This window comes from Panulirus ornatus, chromosome 43 (assembly GCF_036320965.1).
Source record: "Panulirus ornatus isolate Po-2019 chromosome 43, ASM3632096v1, whole genome shotgun sequence".
Lineage (NCBI taxonomy): Eukaryota > Metazoa > Arthropoda > Malacostraca > Decapoda > Palinuridae > Panulirus > Panulirus ornatus.
In genome coordinates this window covers 28,208,374-28,223,765 of record NC_092266.1, presented here as the reverse complement: position 1 = coordinate 28,223,765, position 15,392 = coordinate 28,208,374, and the positions used below count along the sequence as shown (strand labels likewise).

At 38.9% G+C, this 15,392-nt stretch overlaps 2 protein-coding genes across 6 annotated transcripts in view; one reads left to right on the top strand and one right to left on the bottom strand.

Annotated features, from left to right (window-relative positions):
• Ack (activated Cdc42 kinase) overlaps positions 1-4,161 on the bottom strand; it is a 43,619-nt gene extending 39,458 nt beyond the window's left edge. For 2 of the 3 annotated variants that reach the window (XM_071687347.1, XM_071687349.1), the window contains exon 1: positions 1,968-2,318. The gene's annotated coding sequence lies outside the window, so the exon portion shown is untranslated. Of the gene's footprint in view, positions 1-1,967; positions 2,319-4,032 lie in introns of those variants that run through there. The other variant, XM_071687348.1, reaches the window with a different exon arrangement.
• The window catches only part of LOC139762453 (nuclear pore complex protein Nup93-like), a 78,896-nt gene continuing 65,964 nt past the window's right edge, over positions 2,461-15,392 (top strand). The window contains exons 1-2 of one of the 3 annotated variants that reach the window (XM_071687357.1): positions 2,461-2,484; positions 7,095-7,278. In XM_071687357.1, the coding sequence (XP_071543458.1) occupies positions 7,103-7,278 (176 nt within the window). In that variant the 5' untranslated portion in view covers positions 2,461-2,484; positions 7,095-7,102. Of the gene's footprint in view, positions 2,485-4,877; positions 5,072-7,094; positions 7,279-15,392 lie in introns of those variants that run through there. The other 2 variants (XM_071687355.1, XM_071687356.1) reach the window with 2 other exon arrangements.

Sequence of the window (15,392 nt, the reverse complement as noted above, 5' to 3'; positions counted from 1 at the left end):
TCAAACATAGCCATTTTTGCTTTCTGAGATAATGTTCTCGACTTCCACACATTCTTCAAGGCTCCCAGGATTTTTGCCCCCTCCCCCACCCTATGATTCACTTCCGCTTCCATGGTTCCATCCGCTGCCAGATCCACTCCCAGATATCTAAAACACTTTACTTCCTCCAGTTTTTCTCCATTCAAACTTACCTCCCAATTTACATGACCCTCAACCCTACTGTACCTAATAACTTTGCTCTTATTCACATTTACTCTTAACTTTCTTCTTTCACACACTTTACCAAACTCAGTCACCAGCTTCTGCAGTTTCTCACATGAATCAGCCACCAGCGCTGTATCATCAGCGAACAACAACTGACTCACTTCCCAAGCTCTCTCATCCACAACAGACTTCATACTTGCCCCTCTTTCCAAAACTCTTGCATTCACCTCCCTAACAACCCATCCATAAACAAATTAAACAACCATGGAGACATCACACACCCCTGCCACAAACCTACATTCACTGAGAACCAATCACTTTCCTCTCTTCCTACATGTACACATGCCTTACATCCTCGATAAAAACTTTTCACTGCTTCTAACAACTTGCCTCCCACACCATATATTCTTAATACCTTCCACAGAGCATCTCTATCAACTCTATCATATGCCTTCTCCAGATCCATAAATGCTACATACAAATCCATTTGCTTTTCTACATATTTCTCACATACATTCTTCAAAGCAAACACCTGATCCACACATCCTCTACCACTTCTGATATATATATATATATATATATATATATATATATATATATATATATATATATATATATATATATATATTGATATCATTTATTATCTATCTATTATACTTGATTGCCGTTTCCCGTGTCAGCGATGTAGCACCAGGAAACAGACGAAGAATGGCCCATTCACTCATATACACATATGTGCATAAATGCCCATACACACACACATATACATACACACATATACATATCGACATATACATATGCATACACAGGCATATACATATATACACATGTATATATTCATACTTGCTTGCCTTCATCCATTCTCAGCGCTGCCCCACCCCACAGGAGACAGCATCCCTACCCCTGCTTCAGCCAGGTAGCACCAGGAAAATAGACAAAAAAAGGCCACATTTGTTCACACTCAGTCTCTAGCTGTCATGTGCAAAGCACCAAAACCACAGCCCCCTATCCACCATATCCAGGCCCCACAGACCTTTCCTTGCATTAATCTAAGTACATATACATGAATGATATGTAAAATACCATCAGAACCTACGAAAACCTCCCCTAACATCATTCAATGGCTGAAGTGATATCAGAAATATGAAATTCTGTTTGTCCCTGATCACACTGCCTCTCACTTTTATATCTATTAAGATCTGGCACCAGGTTGGTGGTGCTTACTCACAGATCTAACTGTTACCAGTAAACTGAGACTAGAATATTTTGACTATTGAGGAGGTTTGGTTTGGTTTTCAAAGCATCAGCTGATTTTTGCAAGAGTATTTCCTAACCTAACTTTCATTCACTCCAACTTTTCCCTGTTATCCATCACCTAATTTCTTATTATTCAATAGAACATAACATCTAAAATCCTCCTTCACACGGTTACTGTAACACTACACTAGCAGTGCAAAAAAAAAAAAAAAATCTTCCTGTCTTCAAAGCCAATACCGATAAAGAGCTAAACATGACAGTTACCCCGTTGCCTATGTAACTACCAAAATGCCCCAAATCGTAAACTTCCTGTCTAAATCAATTTTACTAATTTTAAGGAACGTAAAGGTATCAGGTTCGTCTGTTTTCATGAATGATAGACAGACGAAGAATAAGTGAAACTTTACTTAATTTTGACAACCACAAAACAGACTGCAGGAAAATAAATATCTTCTCTAAAGCCCTCAACCTAATTCTTTTGAATAACAAGCAATCAAAAGTATTACCTTATCTCTGAATTTTCAAGTCAAGGCCATGAAACTTGCTATACACGACTGAGGAGCTCGAGTTATTTTGTTCCCTTTCAACATCACTCTCCGTAGTTTCCACTCAAGTCTGGGACGTTACAACAACAATCCTCCTCTCTTTCTCTTTTGTCCTTTACACGGAAAAATGTCTCTGCTAGTCTTCCTCGGATTGGGGAACACCCGTGAACCACATCAGTATGGCTACTCGAACAAGAACCCAAGGGCTGACACACCTTCCTGATGGAGGTAGGCGGCAGAGCGAGCCTCTCACAGCTGACACACGGCTCCCTCGCCACTGAGTGATGTAAACAAACCCCCTTTGCAACAGTGTTACCGACCTTTAATCATCTCCCCATTACAATGTCGGGAGTGGCTCTCACTACAACACTGTCGTAGTTATACGTCACTTGAGATGTATTGAAGTTGTTACGATCATCTATACGTGCGCTCATACGCGCGAAATCGAGCGAGAGAAAATAATCTTCATTTGGTAATGGTGAGTGAATACCCGCCATTGTATTGTCGTCATTCTCTCGACTATTTGAAGGTAGGAAACAACGGACATTTGTATAAGAATAACACGAATGATGAAATCTCAGTGCTTATAAATCAGTTAAGATAAATAAATAACTGGCAATAGACTGAGTGACAACGCTGAAGAGAGCTCAGGTTGAGACTTTTTAAATAAAATTCGAAACATTATTCATTTCCATTTATCAGCATTTACTTTTTATTTCTATAATACCTTTTTCGCATTTTATATTTGCTTTCATGTCATTATAGGAAACAATACTGGCAGATATTGTCCTTGACAATCAACAAGTAGGTTTAAAACACTGGACTAATGCATCATTACTGACATAGGTTTTTGTTAAAGTTATTTGCTTTAGTGATTTACCGTATCTTTTGCTCAAGGTATGGGTAGGTTTAAGTAGTATTACGCATTCATTAAACGGAATGATTACAACGGTGGACTGATTAATGGAAGAAACGGCACTGTTACAGATGGGTGTATGAAAAGATGAATGGATGGTTGAATGAAGAGGGGGCACATAAAATTGGATATTTAGATAAAAGCGTCATTGTGTGTGTGTGTGTGTATATATATATATATATATATATATATATATATATATATATATATATATATATATATATATATATATCAGACCGCTGGTGCATCTCCTACACCTATGGCCGTCCCGCCAATGAACTGGGACTTCATTCCTAATGGCCCACTTTTGTGTTTGACACAATTATTTTCAAGAATTAATGTGCATCCGTAACTGGCGACATGCACAGAGAGGGACTATGAATTCGAACCAAGTAGCAAAGACATCGCCATCTGTCCGCAACGTTGTGTTTTTTGTGCCTACTAGTTAGAAGTTCCCTTTTGTGCTACTACAAGGGCCATATATTCACGTTGGTATCTCTGTGTTCTAACAGTGCACTACAAGGGCCATATATTCACGTTGGTAGCTCTGTGTTCTAACAAGTCCAACTTGAGTATTTCATTGGTGAAGCGTGTCAAAAGTTGCACATTGAGCATCAGGCAAGCTCTCTGACAGATGTGGGTATCAGGAGGTTTTTGCTTCGATAAATGCCAAGAGGTCGTGAGGGAGAGGAAGGTAAGCTTCCACATATTTTTGAAGCAAAGTGATTACATTTTCTCTTTATTAATGCTTGTGCTGAGTGGCTGAATGTTACACCAAGTGTTTGAAGAACCCACATACTAAATCTAAATAACGTATTCTGGTTGAAATTCGGGACGCCATAGTTCGTCCGGGTGTAACACCTTGGAAGTAATGCGAAGAAGATGGTTACGATGGTCCGTAAATTTCAAAGGTAGTGCCTCAGAAGCGGTAAACTCGATTCAGAATGGATATAGTTGCAGCACGAACTCTTCATTGTTTGGCTCACTGACTTAATAAGGCAGAACAAATCCAAAGACTACAGACAAAAAAAAACAACTACAGACCCATTGAGGACGACCAAACCAGGACAATTTCCGTGATTACACCTTTTAAGAGAGTGTTTTCATTACCTGCAGCGCATCAGAACTCTCGTTTGTACCACCATATTTCACCAGAGTTATAAATCACTGTATAAGTTGAAGGAGGGAACGGATAGATTGGGCATGGATGTTCTGGCCACCTGGTCTCTATCTCGAAATAATGGGAGAAGAGCGTTCACAAACCCCTGTATCAAAAAGTTGTTGTACAGGTCCAGTCTAATTCGTAACATAAAATTTTCATATATATATATTTATATATAGGTAATTAATTTTCCCTGTCAGATATGTATACATTACACAATAGTAAATGAGGTAGAAATGATTAAGGACTAATCTGAATGTGTTCATATTTTTTTTTTCATTATTTTGGTGGTAGTAATGTGCTTAGCTCTTAAAAGTCAGTTTTTGGTCAGCATGTAATCATTGTAACTTTGTATCTCTGTCTCTAATTCGATTATAATTTTGTACATAAATGTGATAAGTTATAGGTAATGCACATTGCATTTGTACAAGAGGACCGTAAAGGAAATATGTTATGCGTTTTTTGACATCCTCGTCCATGCTGTTTCATTTTTTATGTGCTTTTCTGGTTCAGCTTGGCTTTATTACAATAAACTAAGTTTGATAGCACTTCATAGATTTTGAGAAAAACTTTTACTAATCTAGGAAGCATAATGCGTGAAGGTGGAAGGCGAGATCATAATATATTAGAACTTTGTGAATGTCAATGTTTCTGTGAAAGTTCGTTGTCAGCTTGAGTGTATGATTCTTTCTTATATTTGTATGATATTTAATGATACCTTATGAATACTTTTGCAAGTAGGAGTGCTGCTCTCATTAACTCAATAATGAATATCCAATTTACTAAAATAATTGAAATGAACCACCCCATCAGTCCGGCGGGTGTAAACAAGTCTTGGGTTCATGTGTTTGGATATCCTTTCCGTGTTTAAGGCATAACGTATACTGAAGTATTTCCTACCATAACAGGTATGCCCAGTAGAGATTTAGAATGCGTCTGAAATGAATGATATCCAGTCGTGTTCGTTTGTAGAGGAAAATATGTAGGGTAAGTGGAGGGGCACGTTGGTAAAAAGTTAACAAAATTATCTCTAATTCTACACATGGTGAAATACCAGGTAAGGTACCAAGTGTCTTTTAGTTACTTGAAGACAAAAGTCAGGTTTGCTTTTCGGTATTGAAAGACTGTTTTGTAAAGGCTGTGCTAAAGCTACAGTGTTCAGATGTACAGTTAAGGGCCCGGGTGCCGTTGCATATGTAGCTTTATTCTCAGTGTTGTTTGTAATGATTGTATATACTTTATTTCCTGGCCTCGATAAGTTTCACTGGTTATGAATTTTGTCAAACTCGCTCACTCATAGAACCCTTAGAAGCTATCTAATCTGCCCCATTAGCCATGATTTATGTTTTTATTGTTTAGTAAAAGTCTAGGTTAGTTCTTCAGTGTTGGGATGTTTGGATGTCATTTTGTTCCACAATTCTTACGAAGATTTGATAAAACAGTAGTTTCAGAGACCGTTTTGGAACAAGGTGAATTGATGATTGATATTAAGTTGTTAATAGGGTGTTAAGGAAACCTAACTACAAGAAGTGACTGTGTTTTGCTTGCTGGCCGTGAAGTCTATACGTTATGTAGCCAGCTTGACGGCTTAGGTTTGCATAATTTCTAATGTAATTGTTTAGATGTATCAGCAAACTATAATTTTTATTCCACCATATGGATTGCATACTGTGGGATTAAGTATAACATACTTGATAGACACAGTAATGTGTTCTTTACATATTTTTAAGGTTGGGTAAGATACATAAAGTAAGGTTTTTATTGTCTTTATTTTTTAGGAATATTTTGCATATCAACATTTTTCCCGAAAAGTAAATTAACTACCAGTTTAGTTATGCCTCGGAACTAGATTAGAATATTGAGCTCTTTTGTTCTGCAATGCTACTGTAGTGTTTAGAGTATGCAGTAAGTTGAAGAAAGTGATTTAGAGCATTTTTTTTTATCCAAATCAGGTATGGACTCCATATTTCATGGTTAGTATTGCTGTAGAGGTTCCCACTGTGTTACTCCCAAGCACTGATGATGCTCTTCTGCACCTATTTTTCTCGAAGTTGGAATTTCCACCCTTATATGGATGAAGTAAGATAACCTTAATATGTTAGATAATTTGATAGCTTGTTTTAGGATCATAATGAGAAAGTGGTTTGGAAAACTAGCAAATGCACTGCAACAACCAGAAATGGCTACTTCATTATCCCTTCTTAAGTGTTTGGTAATTAATGTTTCAAAATTTACACAGGTGTTACCAGACTTGGCCAGCAAGAAGTTACACATGGAGTGAAAAGTCTCCTTTGCCAAAGTTTTATCATTAAGGGTACAGTCTCTTTAATAAACTTATCGTACCAAAAGAATCCACATTTTCCTGGTACAGGAAGTAGCACAACCTTGGGCTGCAGGATCCTCTGGAAAGAGATCTTGGGTAACACTAGGACTCTTGTCTTAAATAGATAGATAGATAGATGAGTTTTTGTAGCATTGATGACCCACTGTACATATTAATTGGGTAAGTTGGGTATTTTGGTTTGGGAAGGTCCTCGACAATTCTGCATTCCCATCTTTTCTCTGATGATGGTTCAGCCTCATAAAGGGTAACTTTTAATTTCTGTTACCAGTTGCAGGTGGGGTTTATCCATTGGACTAATGAGATATTTGAAAGTGTTATTTGTTTTCTAACTTGTTTCATTCTTTGGATGCTGCAATAGCTGAGTGAAACCAAATGTCCTGCATCCTACAGAGTAAGCTTGAATCAGATTATTGTGAAATTAATGATTTGTGAAAATTTTCTTTATCTACGGGCATTGTTTTATTAATTTTCATGATACTGAAAATTGAAAAAATCAGAAAATTTTCTGTTTGTGGTAAAGAAGGAAGTTAGATTTTGTTACAGAAAAGAAAATAATGAGGAAATGGTTTTAAGTAGTATAGAGGTCGTCAATAAGGATAATTGATGGTATTTGAAAATCCTGAGTCAACAGAATGGGAGAATTATTGCTACTTTTTTTTTTTACAGCCATCAAAATGAGTAATCGAAGTCTGCAGGAATTGTTGCAACAAGCAGAGCAGCTGGCCAGTAACTTGAATGGTGGAGGAGAGCTTCCACGTGTTGATCGATCCTTGCAGCAGATTCTGCACACTGGTCAACAGTTATGGTCCCGTGCTTCAGCTCAGATATCCACTGCTAATGATGCTCAGGCGTAAGTACATATTACTTGGATGTGATTTATTGAATTCCTTTCATTTCTTTCCTTTGTTGAAATACAGATTGGTGTGAGGAACGCTCACCTGCAAGCTCAGAAGTTTTAAGTGCTTTTCTTGTATATGCACTGTATATTTTCTTAGAAAATGATGGAGCATTTATACATCAACCCTCCTCACTCTGTTTATTATTTTCAGACATTTTTTCTATCACATTCCCTTCATCAGTGCAATCTCTTCCATAGTCCATGCCTTGCATCCATACAAAACCACTGAGATTTCTGTACCTTTGAACCTGCCTGTCTTTACCCTTCCTTGTTCACCTTTCTTCACATTCCTCAATGCTCTCAGGACCTTCTTCCCTTCACCCATCCTGTAGCTTAACTCAGCTTCCTTGGTTCCATTTGCTACCATGTCCATTCCCAATATGTAAAACATTTCACTTCCTCCAAATTTTCTTCATTCAAAGTCACAGTTTAACTAAACTGTCTCTTTGCACTGCTAAACCTAATGACATTCCTCTTATTTACATTTACTCTCAACTTTCTTTTCACACACTCCCAAACTCAGAGATCAACTTATGCTGTTTCTCACTTGAATCTGTCACCGGTGTTGTGTCATCAGCAGACAACCGACTCATTTCCAAGGGCATTATAAAGTCCAGTAATTTCCCCTTTCCATTTTTTCTACTGACCCACATAGTACTTTTGTCACAGTACTTTTGTATGTCCTTTTTCAGCACACAACTCCACAAACTATTTGCCATTCTTTTCCAAAAACCAAAACACTGGCTACCCCATCCCCCAATTATGTCGCCATTTGCCACATTGTCCACTCCAGCATTCAAATTGTAGCTCCTCCCAAAACACTCACCTCTCCTTAGTCATCTCATCTCCAGGTGCATAAGTGCTAATATTCACCCATGTCTCATAATCCACTCTGATTTTTACCCTCGTCAGTTTGGGGGTTATTTTCTACTCTTTCATATATTCTCACAACTGTAGCAGTAGGGTTACCCCTTCCTTAACTCTTGCTCCAACACCATATTTTTCATGCTTGTTCGCCATTTTTCACATTAGGTAGACAGTGCCTGGAATAGATGTAGAAAGGCTGCATTGGCTCACATACATTCTCTAGTTGTCATGTAATGGGGAGTATTTGATAGAGATGAGGTGAAGAGATGTAGTGAGATGAAGGGTTGTTAAACGTATTTGATGATAGGGTGCCCGGTGTGGGGAGTTCAGGTTGAGAAGATACGTGAAGTGAGAGAGGCAGGGCAAGTTGTTTGGTGAGAAGAGAATTGGTGATGAAGGTATTGTATAAAATGATGAGCAGCAGGGTAGCTGGAGTGAATGGTGTTGCCATTGAATTTCTTAAGAAAGTGGATGACTTTGCTGTTGATTGGTTTATTAGGATTTTCATTTTATGTTTATATCATGGTGTGGTGCTTCAGGATTGGTGAAGTGCCTGTATAGTGCTATTGTATAAAGGCATTGGGTATAAAGGTGAAAGTTCAAATTACAGAGGTATATGTTTGCTAAATATATCTGTTAAGTTGTATTGTAGAGTGGTGATTGAGATGGTGGTGGCATGCACAGAGCAGACTGGGGAGGAACATTGGTTTCAGGATTAGTAGAGGATGTGTGGATCAGATGTTTACTTGAAAGAAATTGTGTGGGAAATACCTAGAGAAGCAGAAGGATTTGTATGTGGGATTTTATGAATCTGTAGAAAGCATACAATATGGGTGATGTAGATGCTTTGTTGAAGGTGTTATGAATATATGGTTTAGGAAGAATGCTACCGCTATATAGTAAACCCTGTCTGTGTGAGTAGGAATATAAAGGTGTGAGTGGTTACTGGTAAAGGTAGGTCTGTGTTATGGGTGTGTGATGTTACCACAATTGTTTAATCTGTTTATGGATGGGGTTGTATGGGAGGAGAACATTGGGGTCTTGGAGAGAGATGCAGGTCTGCAGTTGCTGGGGGTGCTGAGAGGTGTCAGTTACTGTTATTAATGACATGGCACCAGTTCCATATTCAAACAATAAACTGCAAAAGTTAGTGTCTGAGTTTAGGAGAGTGTATGAAAAGAGTAGCTGTGGAGAGAGACAGATTAGTTGGAGAGCTAGTTTCTTTGTAGATAATTTGTAGGAAGTGAAGTATTTTAGATACTAGGGAATGGACAAGGCAGCAAATAAAACCATGGGAGTTGAAGGGAACCTTAGGATGGGTGATGGGCAAAGCTCCTGGATGCATTAAGGAATGTGTAGGTATGTTTAGTGATTTAGTAGTCTGAATGATGTATGGATTTCTGGCATGAGCTTTAGATTACAAAGTACAGAAGAGGGTGAATGTATTGGAAACAAGATATGTGAAGAGGTTGATTGAATGAAAAATTATAGGGTAAGAGAGGGAGATGTATAATAAGTGGAGTTTGTGTGTATCAGAGGTTGTCCTGAAATGGTTTGGACGTAAGGAGAGGATGAGTGAAGTAAGGTTGACTGAGAAGATATAGTTATTGGAAGTGGAGGGAACAAGGAAAAGGGGAAAATGAAGGAAGAGGTGGAATAATGATGTGAAAACGTTAGGGGCCTGAATATGTGAGAGAGTTTTGAGGTATGCATGTAATAGAGCAAATTGGATTTATGTGGTATGTAGGGGGCATACTGCTTTTAGTGAGCTGAACCAGGGCATATGAAGTGTACGGGCAAAACCATGGAAAAGTCTCTGGGGCTTGACTGTGGAAAGGGGGCTCTGATTTCAGTGCATTTTACATGACAGCTAGACAGTTGATGTGAGCAAATGAGGCTGTTCATTTTTTCTTGGTGCTGTCTCTGTGCAGGAAATGGTGAACAGTTAAGAAAAAATATAACTTATAAATGTGTATTGGCTCTGATTTTCAGGTGCCCAGTATTGTTAAGATGGGTCATGGTGATACATGTTTAAATTTGTCTGCTATATTCAAATATTTCCTTTTCCTTTTTTCATGCCCATCCACGGTTTCCCATTTTAGCAAGGAAGCACTAGGAACAGATGAAGACAGGTTGCATTTGTTCACATCCATTCTCTATCTGTTATGTGCAGTGCACTGAAACCACAGCCACCTGAGCCCAACCAGATCCCACATACCTTTCCATTGTTTTCCCCAGCCTTTCCACATACTCTGGTTTTGTTCATTGACAGCACATCGACCCCTGTTAACCATCTCGTTCCACTTCACTCGATCCTGTGCACATCTTTCTTCCTTCTTCATGTTCAGGTCTCCCACTCAAAATATTTCTCACTCCATCCTTCCATCTCCAGTATGGTCTCCTTCACTTTTTCCCCTTCACTACCAATACATATATCCTCATTGTCAACCTCTTGTCACTCATTCTCTGTGTGACCAAACAATTTCATTGCACCCTCTTCAGTTCTCTTTACCACACACTTTTTATCGCACTTTTATTACACCCTTTCTTTACTTACTCAATCACACCACTTATTGTCCTCAAACATTTAATTTCCAATACTTCCACTCTCTTCTGCACATCCTCATCAATACCCTATGCTTGCATATGTACAGCATTGTTAGGACTGCTGTTCCTTCAAAGATACCCATTTTTGCTCTTCAGATAGCAAGCTCTCTTTCCACACATTCATTAGTGCTCTAAGAATCTTTGCCCTCTCACTCATCCTATGGCTTGCTTCTGCCTCCATTGTTCCATTTGCTGCCATGTCCACTCACATGTATCTAAAACACTTCATATCTCTCAAATTTTCTTCCTACTTGAATATGGTTAATGTTATTCATCATGTTATACTGCTTAATAGCACATTATCATACTGTTTAAAACTGAAAAAAAATAGGCTAATTGAATATACAGATGTATGTCTCTGCCTTGAATACTGTGTTCAGTTTTGGACACCATGTTTTTGAAGAAAAAATGAGAATACAGTGGTAAACTGTTAGGTTGATTCCTGGGTTAAGAATGAATTCATATGAGAATAGGCTAGAAATCCTTCGCTAACTTAAATGAAAAAAGGGTTGTGAAATAGTTTAATTCAGGTATGTAGCATTATCATGGGCAATGATGACTTCAGTCTTGCAGCTAATAACTGCTGGGTCAATTGGCATAAACTTGTAATTGTTCATCTTTGATGCAAAATGCTTTTTCCTCAGCCAGATTGATAACTTATGTGTAATAGTGTACCAGTAACAGTGATTGAAAGGAACATTACAGATACAGTTAAAGCTAGACTACAAATACTTTGCTTTTGGTTTATAGGTTTAAAGATGTCATGTATTTATCTTTAAGTTATATGTTTGCTTTTTAACTTCAGACATATGGCTCTGTTTTTGTTCTCCGCTATTACAGCCAGGTAACTAAAGTTAAAACAGAAAGGTGTATATCAATGATTATTCTTATACTAACTTATAGTTCTTTCTTTGTTAAGTTATAACGTACATTTTCAGTGCATGTGAAAACTTTGGCAGAGGAAGACCAGATTTTTTTTCTTTTGGATAGACACAGGTTTTATCAGTTGGTATTCCTCTCACTTAGGCTGCAGCATCATACCACCCCCAACTCCCATGCTTAGTACAGCTAGTCCATTAAATTGGAAACCTTGTCTTTTACTAGTTATTCATTTATTTTGTAGACTTCTGAGGTCGATTATAATGATAACCAGTTATCACCAACCAAAGGTATATTGCAGTATGTTGGCAGTCAGGCAAGGTCATGTTCCTTTAGCAAGTTATTCTTCAGCCACATAAGCACGAATGAGAAGTATGGGACAGCTTGGCCTGCACCTAATTTTTTCCCCATTTAAAGTGTAACAGTCATAGTGGAGTGAGGGTTCTTTTTATCATTTTGATTGTTTTTCTGACGAGAGCAATACTTTAGCAAGATGGGCAAGGTTTTTAGATTTATCGGTAGAGTTGAGGGCAATAAAATTTTGGCTTAGGATTCTCTCTCCCAACTCACTTCCTAGCATCATACTGCTAAACACAACATTACCCACCTCTGTTATATGCTCTCAGCATAGGTTTCCTACAACACAGTCTTTCCACAGAGACAGACATGCACACACAATATTTACATACACACATGGGAGTGCTTCCACGCACTACAAAACATTACATGGACACAAATGCATGCACACAGATACAATTCAAAGCATCACTTATATACACACACACACACACACACACACAAAACATTCACAGTCATGGCCTGTATGGTGTATTGGTTTGTGTTACTAACGGTGAGTCAGCATGGGCCCGCCTGGGGTTTAGCCAGCATGGGTTCGAATCCTAGGCGTGGCAATCGGTCCACAGCCAATCTCAGCTGTTCATCCTTCTCTTGTGGTAGGCTGATAAATGGGTACCTGGCTGAGGGTGGGATATATGCGTATATATATTTATTATTATATTTATTATACTTTGTCGCTGTCTCCCACGTTAGCGAGGTATCGCAAGGAAACAGACGAAAGAATGGCCCAACCCACCCACAACACATGTATATATACATACATGTCCACACACACATATACATACCTATACATTTCTCCTCCTTCCCTCCACCTCCGACACATATATCCTCTTTGTCAATCTTTCCTCACTCATTCTCTCCATGTGACCAAACCATTTCAAAAGACCCTCTTTTGATCTCTCAACCACACTTTTTTTATTACCACATATCTTTCTTACCATATCATTACTTCCTCGATCAAACCATCTCACACCACATTTTGTCCTGAAACATCTCATTTCCAATTCATCCACCCTCCTCTGCACAACTCTATCTATAGCCCACGCCTCACAACCATATAACATTGTTGGAACCACTATTCCTTCAAACATACCCATTTTTTGCCCCCTCCCCCACCCTGTGACTCACTTCTGTTTCCATGGTTCCATCCGCTGCCAAATCCACTCCCAGATATCTAAAACACTTCAATTCCTCCAGTTTTTCTCCATTCAAACTTACCTCCCAATTGACTTGTCCCTCAACCCTACTGTACCTGATAACCTTGGTCTTATTCACATTCACTCTCAACTATCTTCTTTCTTACACTTTACCAAACTCAGTCACCAGCTTCTGCAGTTTCTCACCCGAATCAGCCACCAGCGCTGTATCATCAGCGAACAACAACTGACTCACTTCCCAAGCCCTCTCATCCACAACAGACTGCATACTTGCCCTTCTTTCCAAAACTCTTGTATTCACCTCCCTAACAACTCCATCCATAAACAAATTAAACAACCATGGAGACATCATGCACCCCTGCCGCAAACCGACATTCACTGAGAACCATTCACTTTCCTCTCTTCCTACTCGTACACATGCTTTACATCCTCGATAATAACTTTTCACTGCTTCTAGCAACTTGACTCCCACAGCATATATTCTTAATACCTTCCACAGAGCACCTCTATCAACTCTATCATATGCCCTCTCCAGATCCATAAATTCTACATACAAATCCATTTGTTTTTCTGAGTATTTCTTACATACATTCTTCAAAGCAAACACCTGATCCACACATCCTCTACCACTTCTGAAACCACAGTAAACACAGCAAACCACAGTAGACACACACGCATATGCACAGGCACAATGCATCCCCAGCATCAGTTAGACAGGGTAGTATTAAACAAAGTATTGAAATGGAAATTATTCTCGTCATTTTCACTAACGAGCAGGAAAAGAGGCATTTATATCCTTATCTGATCCTGTTCGGTAATGCCACCCAAGATAACGGTTGTTCTGTGTTCTTTCCTCCTCAGTCTCGTCACCATCACACGATGTTACAAAACAAGTGAATTACAGCGAAACTTGTAAATTCACACGACTACACTGTGCTCACATTGCTGCATCAGAGGGTGCATTTACTTTGTATCCTTTGCTTGTTTGACTGTATACCTTGCATCGATTTTGGAGGCCTGTATCTGCTTCTGCTCGATCTAGGAACAAGCAACACTTCTGTTTACTCAAAATTAGAGGGAGGGCCAAAAGCTAGCTGTAATACTTTTTATTTTTATAGATGCTCCTTTAACAGTTTTGTGTCCCTGATGTCGCGCATTCTTTCTTTTACTTCAGGTGTCTGTACTTCTCACCAGGTGTTATTTTGCATTTTTCGCTTTTACCATACATTAAGTTGTAATCTATATAAGACGTAGGACTTGGTCATTCATTATATTGCTTGTGTGTACTTAGAGTGCATGCCTATGAGTAACTAAGACAAAATTTTGCCGTGATTGCGGGGTTCAAGCATAATGGTCAAAGCTTGCTCGTTGAATAATTCTCTCTCTCTCTCTCTCTCTCTCTCTCTCTCTCTCTCTCTCTCTCTCTCTCTCTCTCTCTCTCTCTCTCTCTCTCTCTAGTAGCTACAGACTATTGCTTGAGGTAAGGCTAGTGCTTACTGCTTATTTTACACCTGTTTGAGAGAGAGAGAGAGAGAGAAGGATATAATGTTTGGGGCCCTTATGTATCCGGATGTTCGTCTGTTTGACGCTGGTAAATGTAGCACCCGCGCCGTTCAAGCTGTGTTTGTGTCACCAGGAAAAGATAATTAAAAATGATAAGATAGAAATGTCGCTCCAGTTTGATGTACCTGTTCGCTGTAACTGGGGAGGAAGGTGGTTGTAGAAGGCCAAGAGACTTCTGTTGAATATTCTGTTGTGTAATGTAACTGCTTGGTCTTTCCTGTATGTGGACGCGACATCCCGTCGCCCATGTCATCCTAGGATATATATACACCTGGGTGGTGGATGGGACTTGATTAGTTACAGTAGATGTGGACATCATGAGTCCAGGAAGCTTTTGAACGGTTCATGTGATCTTAGAAATGTTTTCCAATATGCTCATAAACATTTAAGTGGCAATACCGAAAGGTGTAGCCATAGTTTTGCATGTCTGTCGAGAAGGTCGATATTCTTGGTTAACGCGCTGAGAGGGAAAACCTTAATGTTATTTATATCGTAAAAAAAGAAGAGGTAGTTATCTAGTTCTTTATAAGTACCTGAGTAGAGATAAATATTCCAGACGAGAGCGGGGACGGTTGGTGTCTCGCATAATGTGCGCTGATGACGGTTGTGGTGGAGACATCGTCGTTAAATGCTTAA